The sequence below is a fragment of the Cydia fagiglandana genome, chromosome Z, assembly GCF_963556715.1.
Source record: "Cydia fagiglandana chromosome Z, ilCydFagi1.1, whole genome shotgun sequence".
Taxonomy (NCBI): domain Eukaryota; kingdom Metazoa; phylum Arthropoda; class Insecta; order Lepidoptera; family Tortricidae; genus Cydia; species Cydia fagiglandana.
The window spans coordinates 13,017,631-13,045,241 of record NC_085959.1 but is presented as its reverse complement, the minus strand read 5'-3'; the positions used below and the strand labels follow the sequence as shown (position 1 = coordinate 13,045,241).

General features: G+C 38.0%; 1 protein-coding gene across 2 annotated transcripts in view; it reads right to left on the bottom strand.

The window, feature by feature from the left end:
- Positions 1-25,963, bottom strand: part of LOC134678671 (neuronal PAS domain-containing protein 2-like) — a 69,533-nt gene extending 43,570 nt beyond the window's left edge. Inside the window, exon 1 of one of the 2 annotated variants that reach the window (XM_063537318.1) lies at positions 25,831-25,963. In XM_063537318.1, coding sequence (XP_063393388.1) covers positions 25,831-25,955 — 125 coding nt within the window. In that variant the 5' untranslated portion in view covers positions 25,956-25,963. Of the gene's footprint in view, positions 1-20,586; positions 21,144-25,830 lie in introns of those variants that run through there. The other variant, XM_063537317.1, reaches the window with a different exon arrangement.
- Positions 25,964-27,611: the final 1,648 nt, after the last annotated feature.

The window sequence follows — 27,611 nt, the reverse complement described above, 5'->3', positions numbered from 1 at the left end:
TGACTTACCCTCGGTCGGAGTCTATCTAGATGATGTGATCATAACGGCAAAAAATGACGACGAACATTTAAAAATACTTTGTCAGGTTTTTGATAGATTACTAAAGTACGGTCTGAAAATAAAGAAAGAGAAGTGTACTTTTTTCGCAGAGTCGGTCACCTATTTAGGGTTTGTAATTTCGAGAGATGGAGTATCAGCATGCTCAAGTAAAGTAGAAATTATCAATAAAATGTGTAGTCCACAGAATGTTTCAGAGTTGCGATCATTTCTGGGAATGATAATGTACTACGCAAAATTTGTTAAAAACTTGAGCACAATATTATCTCCGATGTATGAATTACTCAAAAAAGATGTCAAGTTTGTTTGGAGTAAAGAGTGTCAGGCCGCATTTGAGAAAATAAAAAAGATGTTGCAGTCGAGTGAGGTGCTGGCGCACTACTCGAGCGAGCTGCCGCTGGTGCTGACGACGGACGCGAGCAGCACGGGCGTGGCCGCCGTGATCGCGCACCGCCTGCCCGCCGGCGAGCGGCCTGTCGCCTATGCGAGTCGAGTGCTAAGTTCAGCAGAGAGACACTACTCGCAGATTGAGAAAGAGGCACTTGCGATTATATATGGTGTTCAAAAATTTCACCAGTATTTATATGGAAGGAAATTTCTCTTGAAGACGGATCACAAACCCCTGGTAACCATTTTTGGAGACAAAGCCGGAATACCTGCTATGGCTGCGAGTCGACTACAGAGATGGGCGGTGATCATGTCTGGGTATAATTTTGACATAGAGTATGTTCGGAGTGAAGAGAATGGAGCGGACGCCTTGTCGCGATTGATAACCGGACCCGATAGAGCAGTACGGTCGGAGGTGACTTATCTTAATTACGTGCAAAACTTTTTACCTATAACAAGCACGGATATTAAAAAAGCCACAGACAAAGACTCCATTCTGGTAAAAGTTAAAATGTATATTGAGTCGTCGCGCGAACGCTGTGAAGTGCGAGCGTGTGTACAATATGGCGGGCTCAACGATTGTGAAGTGCGCGAAGTGCAATATTGTTATTAACGAGGTGTTAGCTTTTATGCAAAACAAGCTAGAGGTGATGGATAACGAAAGCTTAATACGAATATGTAAAACAGGTTTTTCGGAAGAGGCCATCGATGAGGCAAAAAAGCTACTGTTTGATGCAATATCAAATAGTGGAAGATTGGTATCTAGAAGAAACAACAAAGCTCAACGTGACTTGGAAGATATGCTAAACCTGTTTGCAAACACGGACCCCGAAAATATCCCAGTGTTCGTAGCAAAGGATCTGCATAAACTTCCTCCGATCAGTTTCGATCATGTGGATGTGACAAGATTATTAAAGGACTTATTATTATTGCAGTCGCAAGTACGGGAGATCAAGGAGACATATACCACGAAGGAAGAGTTTAAGACGTTAAAAAACGAATTGCAAACTTGTAGCATTACAAATAATACCTTGACCACAACCCCGGCAACATTTGTAAATAATAAACGAGGTGCATACTTGTATGATAGTGGGCCGTATGGCATGACTTTTAATAACGAAGCGAGTGCATTGTCCGAGCGAAATACCACTGAGGTCACCGACCCATCCCGCGCGCCTTCTCACACGCATGGTGCGGACAACATACCTTCCGTCGCACTCCCACCTATGTGCGAACCACCGCGGACGTCGGAACAGGTTACTGATAAGGAACAAAGCACTCTAGTTAGCGGGGACGCAGCTGACCTTGGCAATGAATATTGCTTAGTTACAGATAAACAAAGGGAAGAATTTATGCCGTTAGAGACACATGACGCGGAAAATAAATCTTATTCTGACATTTTAAAACAGCCTGTTGATTCGAAAGGCAAGACGGATGAGGGTCAATGGCAAACACAGGGACCTCGTAAACCTAAGAAGAAAAGTTTGTTTGTTGGCAATATGGGCAAAGCGAGTCTGGCCGCCGACGCGAAATTTAAAGCGGCGGAAACTAAGGTGCCGGTCTTAATTTCAAATGTGCATAGGGATGTGACAGAGGTCGATATTACTGATTACATTTATAATAAAACTCGAGAGAAGGTGGTCTTATGGAAAATTGCAATGAAAAAGGACAAAGGGTATAATTCATACAAAATTTATGTAAACCAATCAAAATTGGAAATATACCTCAATGATAGTTTATGGCCGAGTGGGATTCGGTTCAGGCGATTTATTACGTTTGCAAATATAAGTAAAGCGAATGTGGAAAAAAGCCAGAGCAATCGATTAATCGAGCAAACGAGTAGCCAGGTGAATATAAATATTGGAAATGGAAGGAAATTGTAAAATAATTACCTATAACTGCAGGTCCTTTAAGAGGGCAATTGATGGTATAAGATTGCTGTGTCAGCATGCCGACATTTTAGTGGTTCAAGAAACATGGCTCATGCCGTTTGAGATCCCACTCCTGGGGACGGTGGATGCTGATTTTGGATGGACGGGCAAGTCGGCGGTGGATATATCAACGGGTATGATCAAAGGGAGACCGTACGGTGGAGTAGGTATCTTATGGCGTAAAAGTGCTTTCCAATCAATATCAGTTGTAAACTGTGATAGTGATAGAATAGCGGCTATAAAAATATCAACCGGGTACAACGTTTTCATGGTAATGACTGTGTACATGCCTACTAACTCACAGGAAAACCTGCCTTTGTTTACCGAGTGTCTCAGTGCGTTATCAGCGGTCATAGAAGACAATAATGATGTGCAAGCGGCTTACGTATTAGGTGATTTCAATGCTCACACAAATGAGTTATTTTATAAAGAAATGATGGATTTTTGTGAAGAGCAGCTATGGCAATGTGCTGATGTCGAAAAACTAGGACTAAATTCCGATACTTATACATACATAAGTGAGGTACATGGGTGTAGGAGGTGGTTAGACCACTGTCTAGTAACAAATTGTGCGTGGAACACGATAAGTAACATTTCTGTTATGTATGATGTATATTGGTCTGACCATTTTCCGATGCTTGTTGACTGTTGTTTGGATATGTTAAAACCGGTTCATTACACATCTGTCAATGTAGATAACAGAGTAAAGTGGGGGGTCAGAACGCAGGAACAAGTGGTGGAATATCACAAGCTTTGTCATAACAGCCTGAAAGATGTGGATTTTCCTCACCAATTGCGTGAATGCGGTGACAAGGCTTGTGATAATAGAGAGCACCTTCTAGTGATTGATATGTTATATAGTAAAATAATAAATTGTCTTTCTGATGCCGCGGTCTCCACATATACACGTACTAAATGTAGACCAGGTGGCTATGTGACTGGGTGGAATAAATATGTAGCTCAGTCGCATAAGGAGGCGAGGCTTCACTTTCAGCTGTGGGTATCAGCGGGTAAGCCAAGGCAAGGTAGGTCATATAATGATATGGTAGAAAGTAGGAAAAAGTTTAAATATAGGCTAAAGTGGTGCCAAGACAGGCAAGAACAACTTAAAATGGATAAACTGGCCTTGGCCCACAAAGAAGGTAATTTTAGGCAGTTCTGGAAGCAAACTCAAAACCTGAACGTGAGGCCTGGTCTACCGGGAAATGTGGGTGGTAAGAATGGATCAACTGAAATCGCGGAGCTGTTTAAAGACCATTTCAGGGTCAAATCTATGCTGGAAACGCGACGTAGAACTGATGTGGTGCGTGATGCGGAGGTCGTCGGGGAGGGGACTACCGTTTCGGCTAAAGATATTTTTATATTGATAAATAAAATGCAAAGAGGTAAGTCCCCAGGTCATGACGGCCTAAGCATTGAGCACTTTAAAAATGCAGGTGTGCACTTGCCGCGTGTACTTGCAATGCTATACAGTTTGTGTTTGAGCCATTCTTATTTACCTGCAGCTTTGATGAGGACGATTGTTGTGCCTGTTACCAAAAACAGAACTGGAGACCTCTCTGATAAAGACAACTATCGGCCCATCTCGCTTGCAACAACCGCTGCAAAAATACTCGACGGTCTGCTGGACACAGTTCTTAATAAGTACCTGAAAATACAGGATGCGCAGTTCGGTTTTCGAGCTGGGCTATCCACCGAAAGTGCTATTCTGTGTCTAAAGCACACGGTCGGGTATTATACGGAAAGGAAGACTCCAGTATTTGCCTGTTTCCTCGATTTGTCAAAAGCATTTGATCGCGTCAATTATGACATTTTGTGGCAAAAGCTAAAGGAGACAGGCACACCGGTGGTATACACAAATATACTGAGATACTGGTACCAAAATCAACTGAACCAGGTGAGATGGGCGGATAGTATGTCTACAGAGTATAAGCTTGAGTGTGGTGTGAGGCAAGGAGGGCTTACGTCTCCTAAGCTTTTTAACCTCTATGTAAATAAACTGATAGACGAACTGAGTAGCACATATACAGGCTGCTATATACATGGTGTTTGTGCCAATAATCTTAGTTATGCAGACGATATGGTGCTGCTCAGTCCGTCTATCAGTGCCCTTAGGAAACTGCTTGCGGTTTGTGAGACGTATGCGGAGACACATGGATTGCAGTACAACCCAAAGAAAAGTCAGGTGCTAATGTTCAAGGCTGGTAGTTACACGCCAAGCTCTGTACCCCCGGTTGTACTGCATGGAACCACACTGTCTGTTGTGGATAAAGTGAAATATCTAGGGCATATCATAACGCAAGACCTTAATGATGACCTAGATATAGAGCGGGAGCGCAGGGCATTGGCTGTAAGGTCTAACATGCTCGCCCGCAGGTTTGCTCGATGCTCAAGAGAGGTAAAAATTGTGCTTTTTAAAGCTTTCAATCAATCATTTTACTCGAGCAGCCTGTGGGTGAAGTATACGAAAAAAGCCTTAAATGCCCTGCGCGTGCAATATAATAATGCACTCAGAATGTTGTTGGGGCTGCCCACATGGTGTAGCGCATCGCGCATGTTCGCCGAGGCCCATACAGACGATTTCCATGCGGTTATGCGAAAGAGAATCGTCTCGATGATGGGTCGGCTTAGGAGCAGTACCAACAGCATTCTGGATGTCATTGCAGAAAGGCCTGAGAATCCTATACTGGCGCATTGGATTCGCCAAGTTATAGGCTTTCTTAAATTTAGAAAATAGATTAGGTTATAGTTTAATGTATGTACATATACTAGGTGTAAAAATTAACATTAGTTCCTAAGTTATACTAACAAATATGGATGCAAATCTGAAATAAATATTTTCAATTTCAATATTGCTTCGGGTTGGCCGACTTACTGTGATGATGAGAATCTTAAGCCATATTACACCCGCAGAAACGAGCTGTATATGGAGGCCGGGTGTATACTATGGGGGTACAGGGTGATAGTACCAACTGTTTTTCAAAAGAAGATTCTACAAGAGCTACATGTTGGCCATGTCGGCATGGTTAAAATGAAGAGCACGGCCCGCAGCTACGTGTGGTGGCCCAGCATCGACGCGGACGTGGAGCGCGTGTGCCGCGAGTGCGCCGCGTGCGTGGCCGAGAGCAGCGCGCCGCCGAGGGCGCCACCCAAGCCGTGGCCGTATATTACAGAACCTTGGACGCGTTTACATGTTGATTTTTTAGGCCCTATTGAAAACGAATCTTTTTTTGTTATTGTAGACTCGACGACAAAATGGATCGAGATTTTTCGAATGTCAAGGACAACTGCGTCATCGGTAATTAAGGTTTTGTGTGAAACTTTTTCTAGATTTGGTTTGCCTAGGTCGATTGTTTCAGATAATGGCCCTCAATTTTGTAGCGCAGAATATGATCAATTCTTGCAATCAAACGGCATTGAAAAAATACTTACACCGACATACCATCCCGCGTCCAACGGTGCTGCCGAAAACGCCGTGAAGCTCTGTAAAAAAGCAATCAAGAAAGCAAAGCGAGAGGGAGTCGATATCGACTTAGCCTTGCAAGCATACCTGATGTCCTACAGGAACGCAATCCATGGCACGACGGGCGATTCACCTGCGCTGTTGCTTCAAAAACGCAGGCTGCGCTGCCGATTAGATTTACTTCGTGGGGGGGAGGAGCGTGAGCGTACTGTGCAACGCGCGCAGGAGCGGCAAGTTCAAGCGGCTGGGGGTCGCGAACGTCAATTTCAAGTTGGGGACCTAGTGCACATGCGTGAGCAGGCCAATCCGGATAGGCGGGTAAAGGGTACAGTTAAAGAGGTAGTAGGCTCTAGGAATTACATGGTGGAAAGGGCGGATGGTACGCTAGTCAAAAAACATGTTGACCAAATTAAGCACAGTGGTCACAATAATCGTACTGGTACTCGGTTGGTGTGGCCTGATTGGGATACGTCTGGTGGTGAGGTGTCTGGTCCAGTCGTCGCGGCTTCCGCAGGCGCGAGTGTCGCGGCCGCGCATGAGCACGGGCCCGAGCCGGCCGCTGCTCAACAAGCGCTACCGTTGCCGAGAGCTCAAGCGGGTACTAGTAGTTATGGTAGGCCCTTAAAACCCGTTAGATACTTCCCTATGCCGGAAATTGATTAAAACTGTTGTGTTATATTTCTATGAAGATTATAAGGTTCTGTTTATTAATGTTTAAGTAGTTATAGCTCTAGGATGCAGTATACCTACTTAAAAATAAGTGTGAGGGTGTGTTGTATGCATACTGCATGTAGGTTATGATAAGTCTTGCATTGACATGTGTCTATTTGCGATGTTCATTCCTTTAATACAGATAGTTTTGTAAGCACGTATTTTCAATGTTATTCCCGTAGTAGTCCCATATTTTACAACATAAGTAATCTACATAAAATTGGCTATAAGAAAGATTCAGTACAATTTTTCGCTAGGATCAATATTCAAAGAGATTTCAACGCGGGAAATTTAACTATAATCACTTCTAAGGTCCCGTTTTTTAGGTTTTCGTAAATAACTCATAAACGGTGGCCAATATCAAAAAATGTTGTTAGACTTTAATAATCTACACAAAATTTTAAATAAAAAAGCTTTAGTACACTTTTCGCAGGGATCAATATTAAAAAAGATAATAAAGAGGGAAAGTTAATTATAATAAATTCTAAGGTTCCTTGTTTTTATTTTTTCGTTAATAATTTGAAAAGTATGACTCATATCAAAAAAAGTCTTATACATAAATAATAAACGTAAAATTTCCTACAAGAAATATTTAGAACACTTTTCGCTAGGATCAATATTTAAAAAGACAAAGCAGCGGGTAAGTTGATTATAATCAATTTTAAAGTCCCTTTTTAGTTTTGTGTAAATAACTCGTAAACGGTGTCCCATAGCAAAATAGGTTTTTAAGAACAAATTATCTACATAAAATTTCCTCCAAAAACATCCAGGACACTTTTCTCTAGGATCAATATTTCAAGCGATATTAAAGGAAGAAAGTTAATTACAATCAGTTCACAAGTCACTTTTTTTTAGAGTTTCGTAAATAACTTGTAAACGGTGGCCCGTTGCAAAACAATATTCTACATAAATACTAAACATAAAATTGTCCACAAAAAAGGTTCTGTACACTTTTTCGCTACGATCAATATTTAAAGAGGTATTAAAGGGGGTAAGTTAATTATATTCAATTTCCAGGTCCCTATTTTTAGGTTTTCGTCTATATAGGTAAAGAACTATTTTATTTTATTTTATTTTAAAAATGTAGACCCAGTAGTTTCGGAGATAAAGGCCAGACCATCCCCCCGATGGTAATTTTTTGTATTTTAATGTTTTATTTTGGGGGGAGGGGCTTTATCTCCGAAACTATTGGGTCTAAAATTTTGAAAAAATATACAAAATAGAACCTCTATAGATGACAGGAAAACCTATTAGAATTATGCAGTCAAGCGCGAGTCGGGCATTACTTCGTTTTTGAACCGATCCTGACAGGTTTTTTAAAGGCAATCACTCGCGTTTCACATATACAAAATACATTGTTAAAAATTGGGTAATGTACGGAACCCTTGCAACGCGAGTCCGACTCGCGCTTAGCCGGTTTATTTTCATTTTGAGGTACGGAACCCTAAAAAGAGAAAAGTGTTCCATATGTTTTTCGTAGAAAATTTTATATCGATTATTTATTTACAAGAACATTAAGAACTTATTTTGCTATGAGCCTTATTTTACGAGTCATTTACGAAAACCTAAAAATAGGGACCTGAAAATTGATTATAATTAACTTACCCCCTTTAATACCTCTTTGAATATTGATCGTAGCGAAAAAGTGTACAGAACCTTTTTTGTGGACAATTTTATGTTTAGTATTTATGTAGAATATTGTTTTGCAACGGGCCACCTTTTACAAGTTATTTACGAAACTCTAAAAAAAAGTGACCTGTGAACTGATTGTTATTAACTTTCTTCCTTTAATATCGCTTGAAATATTGATCCTAGAGAAAAGTGTTCTAGATGTTTTTTGGACGAAACTTTATGTAGATAATTTGTTATTAAAAACCTATTTTGCTATGGGACACCGTTTACGAGTTATTTACACAAAACTAAAAAGGGACTTTAAAATTGATTATAATGACCTTACCCGCTGCTTTGTCTTTTTAAATATTGATCCTAGCGAAAAGTGTTCTAAATGTTTATTGTACAAAATTTTACGTTTATTACTTATGTATAAGATTTTTTTTTGCTATGAGTCATACTCTTCAAATTATTAACGAAAAAATAAAAACAAGGAACCTTAGTATTTATTATAATTAACTTTCCCTCTTTATTATCTTTTTAAATATTGATCCCTGCGAAAAGTGTACTAAAGCTTTTTTATTCAAAATTTTGTGTAGATTATTAAAGTCTAACAACATTTTTTGATATTGGCCACCGTTTATGAGTTATTTACGAAAACCTAAAAAACGGGACCTTAGAAGTGATTATAGTTAAATTTCCCGCGTTGAAATCTCTTTGAATATTGATCCTAGCGAAAAATTGTACTGAATGTTTCTTGTAGGTAATTTTATGCAGATTACTTATGTAATAGAACATTTTTTGCTATGCGCCACCGTTTAAGAGTTATTTATGAAAAACGAAAAAAAGGGACCTTTAATGTCAAATATCTCACTTCCGGTCAAGAATTCGATCAAGCAACCGGCAAATTCGGATTCAGCGGGGTCTAATTAGGTTAAAAAACCCGGTTGCCAAAAAGTAATATGCTTTGCCAGTCGAAATCGATTTTATGAAAAATATGACCAGTCTAAGGTACCTACCTACTATCGTCATATACTGTTACAAAGGGCTATTATTATAAAAACCATACATGAACTATGAAAATTCTATAAACGCCATGGCAAAAAAATCAAAGTCTGTTCTAATTTTTATGATATGAGTGTGTAATATATTCGGACTTAAAATTTCATTTTAACGATTTCATCATAAGTTTACGGTCACCGGTTCCAGTAGTTTACCCAATTAGTATTAGCGTTCAAATTTTAGTAAGTAAAAAATTTATTCAATAACAAAACTTATACAAACTATTATTAAAATTAAGTAGGTATAGACTAAATAAATTAAAATTAAATTAATTTTAGTTGAAAAATGAAAATAAATTTTTTTATCGAAGCTTTAATTTACTTGAACTTAACTCGGGAACAATAAGTAAGTATACCAAAAAATTATAGAAATCCAAGATGTAAAATCAAACCGTCTTTAATGGGTTAAAAGAAATATTTAAATAAAAAGTAAAAAAAATACTTACGTATGTATTACAGCGGGCCAGTTTTTTAGTTCCAAGGATACATATGTGGAGATAAATGAACAACAAAGTAGTACGAGTAGTTATTCGTACGGAAACTGGTTGATATTTAGACTTATAAGTTAAACTTATTTAAACAATAGTCCTGTTAATTTTTAATAATTAATGATAATAAAGTATAGGTAGGAGATAATTTATTCAGATGTATTTAAAAAGGTTAAGAAAGGTAGGTACCTAATAAAACGAGTAACATTAGTAACATATGAAATAGAACAGGAACGCAAGGTGCCACAGACCGTGCGAGGTGCATATTTATTTCGCGACGCAGCAAAAGCGCGAGCCTTCCATCGACATTTCACCTGCCAAAACAAAGCTAATCGCTTCAGCAAAAAAAATATGTAGGTAGGTACATACCTACGGGTAAACCTGTAGGCCTGTAGCCTTTGTAACGAAGACCATAAAAACTTAAACACTTAAGGAGATATAATATTCATTAACGCGCTACAGGCCTGTACTTATATAGACTGTCACATGCAATGTCATTTTGACTTATTTGTAAGAAAGGGATATAATTAATTTAACAAAAGGCCCTTAAAGTTTAATGAATAAAAGGGTAAATATCAAATTTAATACACATAATTGTTAATGAAAATGATACTTAAAACATAATTAAATAACTAACCTACAAAACTTAAAAACTAAATCTAAAAATAAATAAAACTACTCTAAAAATAAATAATTACAAACTATCCTGCGGAATGGTGCCGTAGATGCTGGCAGCATTTCCCCGCTGTATCGCAATACTTAAAAGGGTTAGACATCAAATAAGCACCGATATAAACTGCTAAAATATAGTCGGATAACAGTAAATTAGTGTTGTGTTGACCAATAAATAAGTTTATATAGGGTAATTTTTGGACCGCCATATTGTGCGAGGTGATTAGGTAGTACTGAACAACTTTTATGGCCGTTTCATACGTTTTGTCCAAACGGATGTCGACGTTTTCTATGGGAAGGCCAAATTTTTTTTGGGATTTCGGGGTTTGTCCCATAGAAAAAGTTGTTCAGGCCTACCTAAGCACCTCGCACAATATGGCTAATGGTCCAAAAATGACCGTTCGTTATTCTTATCTAACGTGAGTAGAAGTTGTACGGAACATTAAGGGCGAGAATCCGTCTCGCGCTTGGCAGTTTTATTAATCAAACTGATTGTTTACCACCTGCATTTGCTGCTGTTTTATTCAACGCAATTCCATCAAACGGTTTATGTCCCCGGGAAATCTACGTGCATTTCCGGAGCATTTATCTATTCCTGTTTTTTGATAGATAAATAAATATATAAATATTATTGTGGGACAATCTTACCCATTTCGACCTAGCCTTAGCTCAATAAGGCTTGTGGGTACCTACTAGAGGACCATATTTAAACGGTGTTTTTTCAAAGTCCGTTAATTTCAAAGGTTTTCTGAGCTTAAATTAAGCAATTATAGTGATAATCAATGATTTATTTTTATCTGATCCCCTACGAGCGTGTACACTTGCCTTAAGGCCGGTTTACAAAATGATTAGTTTACTATGAGTTTATACACTATTAATTACTTTTTACGAAAAATAATAAACCCTAAAAATTACTATGCCATTCAGTTTCCTTAAATGTACTAAGTTCTCTGAAGTTAACGATTTAAGTAATATAAGTAACGATTTAGTAAGTTTGAAAAAAACAACATGTAGAGTAGGTATATACTTAATAGATAGACGTAGATAAAAATTTAAATATCAATAACTCAGCAACAAATATCTGTGATAAACACACAAATTAGTAACCCATTTAGCCTTGGCTTGAATACATTTTAGTTATTGCTTTTACAGCAATTTTGTTTCAAGTTGAATGCACCTAATTATATTGACAAGGCATGAAAAGCAATTAAGGCGTAGCATCAAGAGAGATGGGGTATAAATCCAAAACTAAATGTTATGCGGATTACTTGTATCTGGAAAATATTGGCTTTTATGTGGTTCGTCTTGAAAACAAGGTTAATACCCATTCCACATTGATTAATCGAGAACAAACTAGAAAGTAAATTTAATTTAATTAATAAGAGTTTGGACAGTTTCTTTCTCTACATATATTCACCCTTTAAAAGTGCGTGTTTTTTCCTTTTTGCCCAAAATCTATTTAAGTGACATATATTATGTATATCTAATGTAGTAATATATGTCATAAAACCCCTCTCGCGCGGATGAGAGGAGGCCTGTGCCCAGCAGTGGGAGGTATAAGGTATATAGGCTGAATTAATATTATTTATCGTTATTAATAAAAATACAAGAGCGATAGAGAGCCATACGACATATGTACTTATTTAGAAAATCGGTTTTGATTTCGCTGTAGGGATTTATACCACTGCCAGTCAATTGTAGGGTCGTGATACAAGTACGCAGAACAAGACTGTTGCTACATGCCGGGATTAGCCTGGGTCGATAAATTTTATCACATTTCTAGGTTACAAAGTAAGACTAACTTTCTAGAATTCGTAACGCAGCTCGAGCCAATTCAATTAAGTGAGTAAACAAATTGTATAGCATAGACAAATGTGTAGAAGCTTTTAATAAGGTATTGTCAAAGCTGTGAATTTACAGCAACAGGTTTATTGGAAACTTGAAATAGATATCATGTAGGTGTATCCAAGGTAATCTTTATTCCTCTTGTAACAATGTATGTACTTAACTTTATATATCAAGAACAAAACTGCATTAGTAGTAAACGATATCCGACACCGAGTCGTTTGGTAACGAGCGGCATTTCTGTTACAAAAGCTATTATATGTTTATCTTCTTCTTCTTCCTCCTTGACCTTTTCCCATTTACTTGGGGTCGGCCTTTCTTGTCCTTATGTCTTTGTCTTTTTTGTCTTTCTTGAGCTATTATATGTTTATGTCAACTACTATTTACTGTACTTAAGAGCCAACAGGAGTGGTCATTTCTCCATACAAACGTACTCGACTGTTTCCTCAGTGGGTTTTGATGCTAGAGCAATGATTTTTTCAACATAGATTGATGTTGTCAATATCCGTGCGATCACCAAACCTTGGGTCGTAAGTTTCGCGCGGCGTTTTTGAGATTTATAGTTTTATAGAAATAACTTCCTACCATGTCGTAATAAAAGAAGTGTACCTACCTAAGTAATAAACTATTGGTAGACACATTTTAAATATAGGCTATATTTTGTACATATTTATTGTTTAAATCGTTTTTTTGGATTAATAAGTAACCAAACTTGCTATACCTAAATTACCTGCAGCAACATTTGTCTACAAGTAGGTACCTACTCTATATTTCTAAACATTTAAACATAAAAACTTTCATAGTTACCTATAGTAGGCACTAGTACTTAGTAGGATAAGTAGGATTGCACATTGCAATTTCAACAATCCGGAACTTGTGTGGCAATCACACGGGGTGGATTGAAGCGTTAGTCAGAATTCATTAATTTCGCCGACCCACGCCTGTTGTTTGTTCACGCGACAGCCGCTCTGAGGGCCTACCGCGAACACCGAAGTTCGCAAATTGTGGGCATCTTTCTCTTTTACTCCAATTGAGCCGTACCTAATTAGAGTCACAACAAAGATGCTTGCAATTTGCGAACATCGATGTTCGCGGTAGGCTCTCTCTGCGCCTAAACTATATGGAGGCATATTTGGATTCAAAATATGATACCGCCCCTCCCCCTCACACTTTTGATAGCTAGTGGTGGATTGTATAAGGTATGTGCGAGTATGATGATAAAAACGCAAATAAACGACTAATTTATTATTTACTTTACGGGACTACGGGTCGGTGGACCCAAACCGTCTGTGACTGTTGAAGCGTTCCCTATTTATTATTGTATGTCAAGTTTCATAGTCCTCTGCTGCGTGACGTCGCTCAGTCTGTTAAACGTGGTTGGTGCAACTGGCCCTTAATCGCGTAGATATACTTTAATTGTCACTTTGTTATATACTGTAAAACAAGGTATTACTTAAAGAAGTTGCATGCCAGCCAGTCATTAAAATCTTTTGAGGGTCGCACTGGTATAAAACATGATACTAAAATTTAGTATCATATTTTTTTTATTTGAATACGCCTCCTAGTATCAATATTTATTACGGATAAATGGAAAGTGCTAAGTAGTTAAGCTAATCAATCAAATGATATCTATCATTTTCGGTTGTGATTTGAACATTTGCCCGTATTCGAACTTCAAGATATTCACAAGAGACGACATGTACTAGATCCATTCTAGATACGTTATAGTTTAGATATCAACTAGTTCTCTTTTGCAGCGCAATTCGGGCAACCAGTGTCACTTATACGTTAGAGTAAGATATCTATTAGATTGGAGCTCTAAGTCATATCCTGTGGAAATCGTTCAAGAGTATCTCCAGAATCGCGCAAATTTGACAGGTTAGATCTTAAACATATCGTTATCGAATCTTGGTGATATCTAAAAGATATCTAATATATGTCTATTTCAAAATCCGAATCGGGCCCATTATAATAATTAGATAAAAATAAGGGCAAGCACAATAATATATTATCTTTAATTAATAATTTCTTACAAAAACCGGTCAACAATTTAACTTTGGTTTTTAAACGCCACCTTTATGTTGAGTCTGGGGGCCTAGTTAAGATAACAACCGTTCAGTCATAATCAAAAGTAGCGGATCAGACTAGCGTCAAAAGTATCTACCATTCGCTAAGTAGGTAACTTAACAAAAAGAGATATGTCTTTAAAAGTACAACTTTTTGCCGCTATTTTGTATTGGCGGCAAATTTTACTTTAACGGCAAAATTGTTAAAGATCGTTTTTCCCTTGAATATTGATTGAAAGACATGACATTCATATTGATTGGCCACCAAGATCCCCAGATTTAACTGCTCCTGATTTTTGAAGTGAAAACTTCTTTAGCGGCGCTGAGCACTTTTTGAGGTGGGGAAAAAATGATAAACTCGAGACAGCGTACCTACCTAACGCGTAACGCGCTGACGTTATGTGTGACGGACAGTCGGACAATGTTATTCACCAAAGAACTTTAGTCATAACGTATCATAATCAGGTCAATTATTTAAAACTGGACTTTTATATTAAGCAATAAAGCTCAAGGTACAGTTGTACGGGCTGAAATACGAGGATCTCACACTTACATAACATTATATCACTCCAATATAATTCAATAAAGCTACATCTTGATGAAATCGCTAATAAAAGTGAACTCTAGTACTGGTGAATAAAACTCTGAATATCATGACCAAATATATTTAGATGCGAGGTCTGCAAGGTGACTTTACAATTTCTATTCGAATCTTAAACAATTAACGCTACAAATTTAAGCTCACTGGCCATGTCGGAACTAAAGTTTTTCGATAAAAAGGATGATGGGTCAATTATACATAGTGCTGCAGACATTTTGGACTAGTCATTGAGTTTTCACTTCTGTCGGCACTCCCGGAGTGCAACCGTTGTTTTTTTTTGTGAGGTTATCTGAATGTACGTGTCTAAGGCAACATGCCGATAAACCTTCAACGGTTAAAACAAAATATCCCGGACACAGTCACAGAGATAACGCTGGAAATGTGTGAAAATGATGAAAAACGCGATGAAAAGAGTTCACATCTGCCGTGCAGCTAGAGATGGCTATTTGGCAGACATTATTTTCCATTTGTAATTGCCAACCCTAAATAATATATTTTTAAGAAATACTTTTTATTGTACACGTATTCACGGTCACGATTAAAGTTTAAAAAAACAAAGTGTAGGTGTATACTTCTAATTTGGCCACCCTAGAACAATTAGAGTTAGCAGATACTTTTCAACGCAAAAGAGATACATAACATACAATCCCTATTTGTAAATGTCTTCCCGGATGGCAGACAGTCCCGGGTTCATATCCTGGCATTTATTCGTGTGTTTATATCAAATATTTGTTCCCGAGTTATGGATGTTTTCTATGTATATAGGTACATAAGTATTTATATATAATTATAATATTATATATATCGTCGTTTAGTACTCACAACACAAGCCTTTTAATGAGCTTACCGTGGGACTAGATTGATCTGTGTAAAATTGTCCTATAATATTTATTTATTCATCATCATCATCATCATCTCAGCCAATATACGTCCCACTGCTGGGCACAGGCCTCCTCTCGAGCGCGAAAGGGCTTGGGCTATAGTCCCCACGCTAGCCCAATGCGGATTGGGGACTTCACATACACCTTTGAATTTCTTCGCAGATGTAAGTATGCAGGTTTCCTCACGATGATTTATTTATTATTAGGTATTTATCTTGGCTACGTTCCCTGAAGTATGTTGTTGTTTGGAAATACAAAACTGACCCAATAATAGTAGAATAGAGTCCGTCCAAGCTAACTTTGCAGTGACTTGAACAAAAAAACCGGCCAAGTCGGACTCGCGTTCCAAGGGTACATTACACAATTTGTAACAATGTATTTTTTTATTTGAACCGTAAGTGAATAGTCTTAAACATCTAATAGGTTTTCTGTCATCTATTTAATTTTTTTCCAAATTTTAGATCAAAGTGCTTTTGGAGATAAGAGGGGGGGGGGGCGGTCATTTCACAACATGTAGGTGGCTAATACTCATAACCCTTATCTATAACCATCAAGCTATGAGTCGTTAACTTATCTACCAAATGAAGCCTCGTTAAATACCTACATAAGTTGCATACCGGGTGGGCCCTGTAACACGAGCAAATATTATTATTACTACACTACAAACATAATTTTGTACTCATCTAATGATAAAACTTCTGTTTAAAAACTTTTAAAAATTATGAAGTCTGACTTCCTATTTTTAGTTAGTACAAATTAATTATTATCCTCAATGTCCAGTTGCCATCAGATATATCGGAGTGGCCAAGGTGTTCACCATACCTGAACACGCGTTCTAACGCCTTAACAATAGAGCCGTGTTCAGATATTTGTGAGCACCTCTTCCGCTCCGATCTAGACACGCGGCAGCGTGTCAAGCCAAGTTCAAGCAAAGGAACTGGCTAGCCAGCGCCAAGTGTAATATTACACGAACCACTTGGTGCCACTTTTGACCCTTCTATAACTCAAAACATCTTTAACGTAAACACATAAAACTACGTGTGTTTAATTATATCCATAAGGACATCTAGAAGCCCAAATTTCATGAAGCTAGCTCAAACGGTTATAAAGATATGAAGGTCAAAAAGTCGTAAATTTTAAGACTGACTGACATACCTATAGTACCTAAACCTAACCTACTTCCAGATGACCTAGAAGGATGAAATTTGGAATCCAGCTCAGTTATTGTGTGAAAGCGTAGGAAAAAAATCTAAAAATTAAAAAAGTTATAAAATAGGGGGGGTCCCCATACAAAAAAAACCATTTTTTATTGTGACTGACATATAAGTACCTAAACCTAACCTACTTCCAGATGACCTAGAAGGATGAAATTTGGAATCCAGCTCAGTTATTGTGTGAAAGCGTAGGAAAAAATCTAAAAATTAAAAAAAGTTATAAAATAGGGGGGGTCCCCATACAAAAAAAACATTTTTTATTGTGACTGACATATAAGTACCTAAACCTAACCTACTTCCAGATGACCTAGAAGGATGAAATTTGGAATCCAGCTCGGTTATTGTGTGTAAGCGTAGGAAAAAATCTAAAAAAAAAAAAGTTAATAAATAGGGGGGGTTCCCATACAAATTTCTTTTTTATTGTGACTGACATATAGTACCTAAACCTAACCTACTTCCAGATGACCTAGAAGGATGAAATTTGGAATCCAGCTCGGTAATTGTATGTAAGCGTAAGAAAATATCTAAAAATAAAAAAAGTTAAAAAATAGGGGGGGTCCCCATACAAAAAACCTGTAATACGCGCTAAACAACCGGCCCACGGTGTGTCGTTGGCGGCGCGTGGCACCACATAATTAATACAAAGAACAGAAGTAAAAAACATGCAGCGGAAACACAAGAAAAAACATTAAATCTCAATACCTGCCTAGTTTTCTTTACAAAAAGTATTGATATCCCATCAAAAACATAAATGTAAAAAAGGAGAGCCAAGTTCAATACAAAAATTATGCTTGGCTGTGGGGTTCGCCGCAAAAAGAATGGAGATTTAAATGAGTGCCAAGTTCTATGCAAAATCCAAATATGTATTTATAGGAACAAAATAACATTATAAACAAGTATTAAACTCTATTTCTTTGCTTTATTGGATACCTATAACAATTGCTGTTATTTAAAAAAATGTGAGATCTTAAAGTAGGTTAGATTTGGCTTGGCCAGTTTTTATCAGAATTACAAAATATATATGTTGAATAACTTTATAAAATGATTGATGTAATGAAAACTGGCCAAGTCAAATCTAACCTACTTTAAGATCTCACATTTTTTTTTAAATAACAGCAATTGTTATAGGTATCCAATAAAGCAAAGAAATAGAGTTTAATACTTGTTTATAATGTTATTTTGTTCCTATAAATACATATTTGGATTTTGCATAGAACTTGGCACTCATTTAAATCTCCATTCTTTTTGCGGCGAACCCCACAGCCAAGCATAATTTTTGTATTGAACTTGGCTCTCCTTTTTTACATTTATGTTTTTGATGGGATATATATCTCACGGCGACCTTACGCTATCATCATTGTAATTGACGCTTTAAACATAAAATTCATCATACGTATCGTCTTAGAACTTTAAAGGTAGGTACTAAAAATCAAAACAAGTTATTTGTAAAACTCGCTAAACAAATGTTGGCCAGTTTGAGGAGTAAAGCCTACAGCTTATTTTATTGCTCCTGTTACAGGGCACCCGGTATTAGTTAGGTAATAAGCATGACAAGACAACAGATAATTGTATGATTATATATTTAATGACACAATTGCTTATATTTTAATGTTTCAGTTTCATTAATTAGCAAAATTTGTAATAATACTAACATTACATTATTTTATTAGTTATCGAAAATATCAGTCAGTAAACATTTATGATGTGAAGAGATAAAAATAATAGGTATTAAAATTTATGGTTATGGCTACTCGACTCTTACGGGTTACCCGTATGCATATCTATAACTATGAGATACTACCTATATATGTAGGTACCTACATATATCTACTCGTACGTACCCTAATTTGTTAACTAGGTAATTTGTACCTATTACTAAATATAATGATAAGTTAATAAAGTTTAGCTATTTATTCCCATTGTATTAATATATTTGATAACTGTATCGAAATGGTGTGTGATAAAATATACGTAATAGCGGGAGTTGGCAACAAGCACAGGCCAGTTTCGCCTAGACGCCGCGTCTATGCACATAATGGTCTTCCTGTTTTATACTCACTCCGATTTCTCACCGTGATCATATTAACTTTGCTCGACGGCATTTCTAATACGACATGCGCTACACAGCCTATAGTTTACCTCTAGTCTTTTATATTTATAACTAATGGCTATAATAAACCACACAAACTCCCAAGGCGCCATTTCGAAAAAGAAATTAATTTGACAGTAAAATTATATAAAAATATGGAGCCAGCTCACAAAATTTCACGAACATCGGTTGAGAAATGTGATCTGTAGAGTCTGCTCTACTCGCATTACTCGACCGTTAGGGATGTTAAGGATGGTTTACCATCCTGTCCGTATATGAAACCATTTGTGTTTAAGCCGAAACGAAGATCTGCCGTATTCGAACTTCAAGATATTCACAAGAGACGACATGTACTAGATCCATTCTAGATACGTTATAGTTTAGATATCAACTAGTTCTCTTTTGCAGCGCAATTCGGGCAACCAATACGTTAGATAGCGTAAGATATCTATTAGATGTGAATTGGATCTCTAAAAAGAAATTAATTTGACAGTAAAATTATATAAAAATATGGAGCCAGCTCACAAAATTTCACGAACATCGGTTGAGAAATGTGATCTGTAGAGTCTGCTCTACTCGCATTACTCGACCGTTAGGGATGTTAAGGATGGTTTACCATCCTGTCCGTATATGAAACCATTTGTGTTTAAGCCGAAACGAAGATCTGCCGTATTCGAACTTCAAGATATTCACAAGAGACGACATGTACTAGATCCATTCTAGATACGTTATAGTTTAGATATCAACTAGTTCTCTTTTGCAGCGCAATTCGGGCAACCAATACGTCATATCCTGAGAAAAACCTTTCAAGAGTAGGTATCTCCAGAATCGCGCAAATGTCAAATTTGACAGGTTAGATCTTAAACATATCGTTGTCGTATCTTGGTGATGTATAAAAGATATCTAATAGATGTCTATTTCAAAATCCGAATTGAGCCCCTACGCTCCGCTTGGTTAACAAAAAACAACATAGGTAATGAGACACTCCAGGTAAACATTCATAACAATATTAGAATAGTATTGTTAGGTACCGTTAAATTATAAACACCATACTAACCTAAGCCACACCGTAGCGACTACTTATCTAGCTAATTCACTGTTGTACATACTTAGAGCTGATAATTTATGGGACATGTCGTTATAAATCTATTATATATATATTTTTATGACTGAAGTAAAAGTAATTATGAATAAATAAGTAATACAAAATACCTAGGTATACCTATGTACATGCATGGAATAGCAAAAACTTAGTTTATTAAAGTAAGCGCTTGTTCAAACATTTGTAAAAATAATAATTATACGTCAAGTCCGTAAGACAATTGATTAATGATTGTTAACAATTGGCTCACATTTAAGAGTAAAAGAGAGATAGTAAATATAATATATCTATACAGAGTTACCTTTTGAGTACCTATACGATGACAGAATTTCATTCCAAATTCATTTGCTTCGGGAAAATCGGAGTGTCGAATGAAACCGCCACCGGGAGGCCTACGTAGAACTTACCCTCTGGGCTGGGCCGGCAGCATGCCGGGCGCGATGAAGCCCGGCAGCTGGCCGGAGTGCTGCATCGGGGCGAACGCGTGCGCTTGCGACTCGAACGGCTGCGGCGGGGGCTGGAAGTAGTCGTAGCCCTGGAACTGAGGCTGGCAGGACCGATCGGGCCACTCGCGACTGAGAGCCCACTCGGCCATAGTGTGCCCCTCGTGGTGCAAGGAATACTACGCAGCGGCGGGCGGCACGCGTGCATCGCGGGCAACTCGCGCGCGCACTGCCGGCTCCCCGCCCGCCTCCTCTCCCCAACGCATAAACATACTGCAAATCCTTTATCTGGCCACGATGCACTCCTACGTACACTATGTATTTACGTAGTTAGCCGGCGACTGATAAACGGCTGTCATACACTGTTCACACTTCTATTAATTATTGTATTAAGAGATGTCAACGCCGACTTTTCGCTTGACCGTTGCGACACGCGATGCACTTCGACTAATTAAATCGGAACGAACCGTTTTCGCTTAAAGCGGGTTCCTATGCACTTGCGAAACAAACAAATGGTTTATCCGATAGCGCAGCGTTAAAGCACTTTAAAGTATGTATCACTCCTACGAAATTGCAGCGTCCACTAAGAAGCGTGATGAGTCCCTAGTCGAGCATGATCAATATTTTTAGTGAGAGTTGGCTGCTAATTGGCAACTCGCTACTAACAAGTATAATAAGTAAGTTGGTAGTTATTGTGTACTATTTGACTCAAGTGCCTAGAGTTGCAATTTTGTTGCACATCAAGTCGTACTATAATGCCTACCTACGCTATTATACACTCAAGAACAATGTTTGCAGGTTTTCACACTTGTTGAATTTATTTAGTACCTCTTTAACTAGGTTATGATTTTAGTTCAGTTTAGGGATAGATACCCACCCATATTGAAACGTACAGTGGTTTATTTCTTGCTTCACTCTTGTTGAAAAAGTTTAAATAATATTATGATTTGTATACTTATATATTTATTTATGTAGTTAATATACAGAGGTATAGTATACTTACATAATAGTTATTAGCACCGCAAAACTCAACAATGAGTTTGACTGTGGGGTCATCAGTCTCTAGTTAGGTATGTAAATGCCTCACGTCGTGGGCTATCAGAATATGTATGCCCCTCCCCCCCCCCCCCATGTTTGTTAGCCGATCTTTCGTAGTTTTCGAGTACTGATTTTTTCTACTTTTAACTTTTGTTATGAAATTCCCGGGTTCCATACAGGGTGGCTAAAATGCATACCCGTAGCCAGGGATTTGGGATTATACTAAGCAACTTTTACTATGAAACTAAACCCGAAATCGCGAAAAAAAAAATTTGGATGTTTCACGTTACATTTTGGCTGGTCCATTTTCAATGGAAGGGTAATTTTTTTTGTTTGTCAGTCAGTGACATCCTTAGATGGCAGAAGAAAATAACTGAAAAAAAGTACATAAGTTCCTTCTTAATAAGTTCCAAAGTTTGACGTTTAAAATAATAGTTGTACCTATGTACTGCTAAATCGTCGCAATCTTTTCTTGGTCTAACTTTAATAAGAAGACGACATAATCGCCATTAAATAGATATAGTAGATTGAGATATATATGCTGAAAATGAAAAATATTTATTCAGTTTCATCATCATCATCATTTCAGCCTTTATACGTCCCTTTATTCAGTTTAGGTTTCTAATATTCATTAATTCAGTAAAGTGCTCCAAAACATTTGAACTGAATATAATGTTCCCATAATATTAAAAAGAAAATGATTTCGTCGGGTGACAAGCAAAAGTCACTAAGTAACGCCATTGAAATGATTGGACAATAAACCGTGTTACAACTTACAAGTGTAATAAAGTGCATTGTTACTTAATTCTTTGATACTACTTAGTGACTTTTGCTTGTCACCCGACGATTTATAGTATTTAAAATAAAATTACTTTTCGGAACTAACAAATTATGAGTATATAAAAGCTGTAATCTTTATATCAACACCGCTATTGCTACACTTACCGTGCTATCAAAAATCCGAAGCGTGTAGGTACATTACAAACCGAATCGAAATTAACGATTTTTACCTATTAATATTTATTCCCATTCAAAATAAGCGTGATAAATTTTACTAGAACCTGTTACGCTATAGCGTGCATAAACTACTCAAAGAGTGCGTTGATGGTAATATTACATACTTCTCAATAACCAACTACTCATTCATAACTGTCATAAGTGCCGTGAAGATTTTTTGTATTGTGTGAAGATATGACATCCACAATTATGCGTGGTCCGACGCGTCTTTGGCCGGTTTATATGCGAAAAAATCATATGGCAAGAAAGTAGGTAATATGTATAGTTAGTAAGAAAGACATTAAGTAAAAGGGTTTCTTTGTGGCCGCTTGTGGTCAGTTGCACTTTTATGTCTTTCCCATCACGGAACAATGGTGTTCCGTACCTTTGGGAGGCGTGCGCGGAGCCGAAGCCAACACGTAAAGGCCCTTTTGACACTTTAATGAAATGTAAGGGGTACACCGAGCGGATGCTGCTGCCCTTACCCGCGTGTCATGGGACGCACGCAGAGGCAGCACCCGCCAGGGTGTAAGGGCTATTGAGAGTTGATGAAATCTAAGGTGAAAGCGATGGACTAAGTACTGAGCTATGGGATAAAAAACCGGACGCCTGTCTAATAAAACGGTATGCAATTATATTTCCGGCAGACGGTGACTATTATCATTCATGCACATATCGGCTTTTATGAGTGAATTGCAAAAAAAATGTACGTAAAAAGCGCAGTTAAGAAGCTGTAATTACTTGATTAGTCTTAACTTAATTGATTCATTTGTGTTACGAAAATTAACTATGTAAAAAAAATTGTAACATATTTGCTGTGACTTATATTTCACTATGTAAATTGTATTGTATAGTACTTAATTCGTACACATGTAAGTCTATAGGCATACGCTAACGCAGTTTCATGCATTTAACTAAAATAGAAATGGCTTAACTGTGGTAATGGTAACACAATGGAATTAATTAACTTTAGACTAATGTGCTAAACTATGTACTTAATTTTTTTTAATTCACTATTATAGTTTAAAATAGTGGATTGTTTCTCTGTTAGACCCAACTACCTACCCTAACTGTAGATACAGTCAAGGAATTTAAATTCCGACCCATTTCGTACTTTGTCACAGTGACAATCAATATGAAAGCCGCTAGAGACCTCATACGGTTGTCACTGTGACAAAGTACGAAATGGGTCGGAATTTAAATTCCTTGACTGTACCTATTATTTACAATTGAAGTAATTTACTATGGTGCCGTAACCGCCTGACTAAGTTTCGCGATTTGTCTAGGTACTCGTGCGTTTCAAAGTCTGGACCTGAACCCATCAAGTTTTGATGAATTCCCTCAATGGAACTCATCAAGTCAGAACTTGACTGATTAAGTGAGTACGAAGTAATGAAGGTAAATTGGTTTGTTTGACATTATTGGCAATTTCTATTGATTTTTACGAGGAATATAGGCAACTACAACAAATTGAAAATGCAATACTGCGTCAATTTGGTTACTAAAGACGGCGTGACTGATAAAACTGCCTATTTTCATCGAGGCGTAAATAAAGCTCAACGACAACGCTGTCTGTGACAAATTCTGCCGTCGGAGTGTAAACCGTGCATTTTTAAAATGGTTTCAAAGTAGAGTATAGGCCCCGTGCATGAACTATAGGTGGCAGCATAGGAGACGTCAGATTTTTGGCGCGAGGCGTAAATGTGTCGTTTATGCTTCCGATGTAGCCCACAAGATGGCACAACCTAATATGCACAAGAAAACGTACCGACGAGAACGGTAGATGGTAGCACTTGCTTTGGCAATGTACATGTGCATATATGTTTCCGATGCAGGTCACAAGATGGGAGTCCCTCCAACGCGCACGGTCCCTATTATAAGGTATGTATATGTACTTTCTCTTAAAATAAAACGCGGAAAATTAACATTTTCCACTGGTGACGAGCAATCTCTTGACCCCACGTCAGTCCACTGCGCCGCGCCTCGAAGAAAAAGGTAAACAAAACGTCCAACTGCCTACTAAGTTGCGCGTGATGTTCATAAATCCTCAGCAAAGTAGATAAAATGTATGTTTAGGGTTAGAAACAGAGAGCATACTGATACGATAGCAGACCCATTAAATTTTATGAAGGTAGACACCTAACTTCACTTCATCTCTATTTATAGGACTTAATTTTGTAAGCATGATCTGTACTTGAAATGACTTTCATTTGAAAGTAGTAAATCATAATATATCTGGGAATATGAGTATTAGGATTACTTTCTCCCCTTAGCAGTAAACAAGTATATACGATAATACTTAGTTATGACATTTGTTTCAAGTACATAGGTACTAATGTTTTATATAACCTATATATAATTTGTCTTCTTATTTGTTATTCGTTTATAATGATGCGTAGAGTTAGACCAAGAAAAGTCTGCAGCGATTTTAATAGCCCACGCAGTGCAAGTGTTATCTTAAACGTCATAATTTCATAAAAGTTTTACGTTTAAAATAACACTAGCAATACGCGGGCTATCAAAATCACTGCAGACTTTTCTTAGTCAGCTTTACTTGATGTTAAGAAAAAATATCTGGCGTAGGATGCGGAGGGCGAGGTGGAATGGAATTGGGCCACCAGGTTCTTGCCTGCTTTGGCTCACCCCGGCTCATGATTGCCATCTTCGATCAGAGATTGAGCCGTCTACGGTATGATATGAGTTATCAGAGTTGAAAGTAGAGGGAGAGAGAGAGATTAAATGTCATCTAGTAGTATCTTAATTCTTTCGACACCCCCTTAATGGGGGGGTGTGAGGGGCCTATTCAGCTTTTCAGCTGCGGAGGCTGTGTCGGGTCGCGCCCTTTATGGGGCGGTCGTTCGCGCGTCTTTTTGGGACCGACTGTGTGTCTGGTGTGAGCCAGCTTTATCACTACTGACCATTATCCAATCCCGCGACCACTAGCCTGGTGAATGGTGATACAGTTTGAGCGAGGCCAGGTTTCGGGGCCGCAGTGAAGTCGACCGGCAGCTTAGGCTGGCGTGTGCTTCGTGCCTCTGAGGGCGACATCCGTGTGTGTGTCGGAGATGTCATCTCCGGATAGAGTCGGGTGGCGTTGCTGTCGTCCACACTTTCCTTAACTCTTACGTGCTGATCAGCCCGACTCTTGGCGTCTCATATACGGTTGAGAGTTACCTGGTATTAGAAGCGGTGGGTGAGTCGTCATCTCCGGATAGAGTGGATATGGGCGAAGTGGCCGGCGACGCCTCGATGAACTCCTGTGTGCTCCGGATCACGCCAGGCCTGCGCGCCTCCGTCATGGATGCCGGTTCTGTGGACAAGCACTCGAATTAATTGCAGTATTACACTGGGCAAATGTATCAGAATAAATAAAATCCAAAGTAAATACACGCCATATCAGATCCCGAAGACAAATCTTTACTTATAGCAGTACAAAGTCTATCAATAACGCTCATTTCTTTTTATAAGTTCATCCGTCTGACTCAAAGTTCATAATTTTGAGTCGGACCTTCAAAATTGAGGACGGTGTTTATGAACTCTAGTCTTGTTGACTCACGACCCCAAAACTAACTAACAGCTCAGACTTTTAATACAATGAATCCTAGTCTTTTAAAATTTAGTCTTTGATTTTTGCCAATCTAGGTCACATATTACATTGGATCTGCTTGAAATTGCAGCCTGAAAACTAAGCTCCCTACGCGCCTATCAATCCATCTCCGGATTTGACACACAGAACTACCTGTAACCTGTAACCATCCTGTAACGTCAGTCACATGTAACCACGTTTGCTACATATGAAACGCAAAGTTCCCAAAGGCCGTAGGTATTAAACGTCAAAGGCTTATACCAGGACCTAATTCAACACGCTTCAGTGACATGATGTAAGTGGTGTTGTGCAGGTACTTGATTCACAAATATTTGGTATCAACTGCGAGCCTATTATTAGTATAAATTGAACTCTTGATTCATAACAGCTTATACGTATTCGGAGATCACGCGATCATGGTTCGTTTAGAGGATTCATTCGAAATGCCTGGTGAATATCAAGCTAGGTAGAGGTGTAATTATTATAAATACTAAATTGATCAAAATATTTTAACTCCGCAACGTCTAGTTTACTTCAAGTTACATGGCCTTAGTTTGGATGAAGGCTGGTAGAAAAGCCCCACATTCGTAAGTGACTGCAACCGCTTTCTGTGCAATGGTGGGAGTATCAATTATTAAGGGTCAATTTATAAACTGTCAATTTAACAATTCTATGTCAGGTACGTACTATCATTCTAAATTTTGCTCAATAAACTTGTTCGATTGAAATCCTATAAAAATGCCCAAAGCATGGACACGGCACGGCACGTCGAGAGAGCGCGCCGCGGCCGCTGACTAAAGCCGGAGTAACCATGACAACGGCTGCACCGTGCGCCCCCTACTCGGCTCTACACCAAAACATCTATAATCATACGCAAAGGTCGTTCACCCCGCACTGCACTTGAACTTTTACAACACTTCTATCCCTACTTTTATTTAGTTAAATACTGAGTAGGTCTATAAAAAATATATTTTATTATAAATTAACATGCATTGCTAAATGTTTAGTCTTGATAAAGTAAATACTAAGCTCCTTACCCTGTAGCGGCATAGCTTCATAATCATCACATATTTATTTTAAAATACGGTCCACAGTTTGTTTTTATTATTGCGTACGCTGCATCACCCATCGTGATAACACCTGTCGCAGAGGCTATATTTAACTTGCATTTATTATAACACTATCCTTTTTTGATGCCTACACAACTCTCACAAGTAAAGCTATTTTTTGGGGAAACATAAGAAAGACAAAACATTGTATAGCTATATAAACAACTACACTAGCGCCGCTTAGCGGAGAAGTGATATTTCTTTATATTTAAGTACCACCTAAATTTGGTTGTAGTTTCTTTCAACACCGATAGATGCCA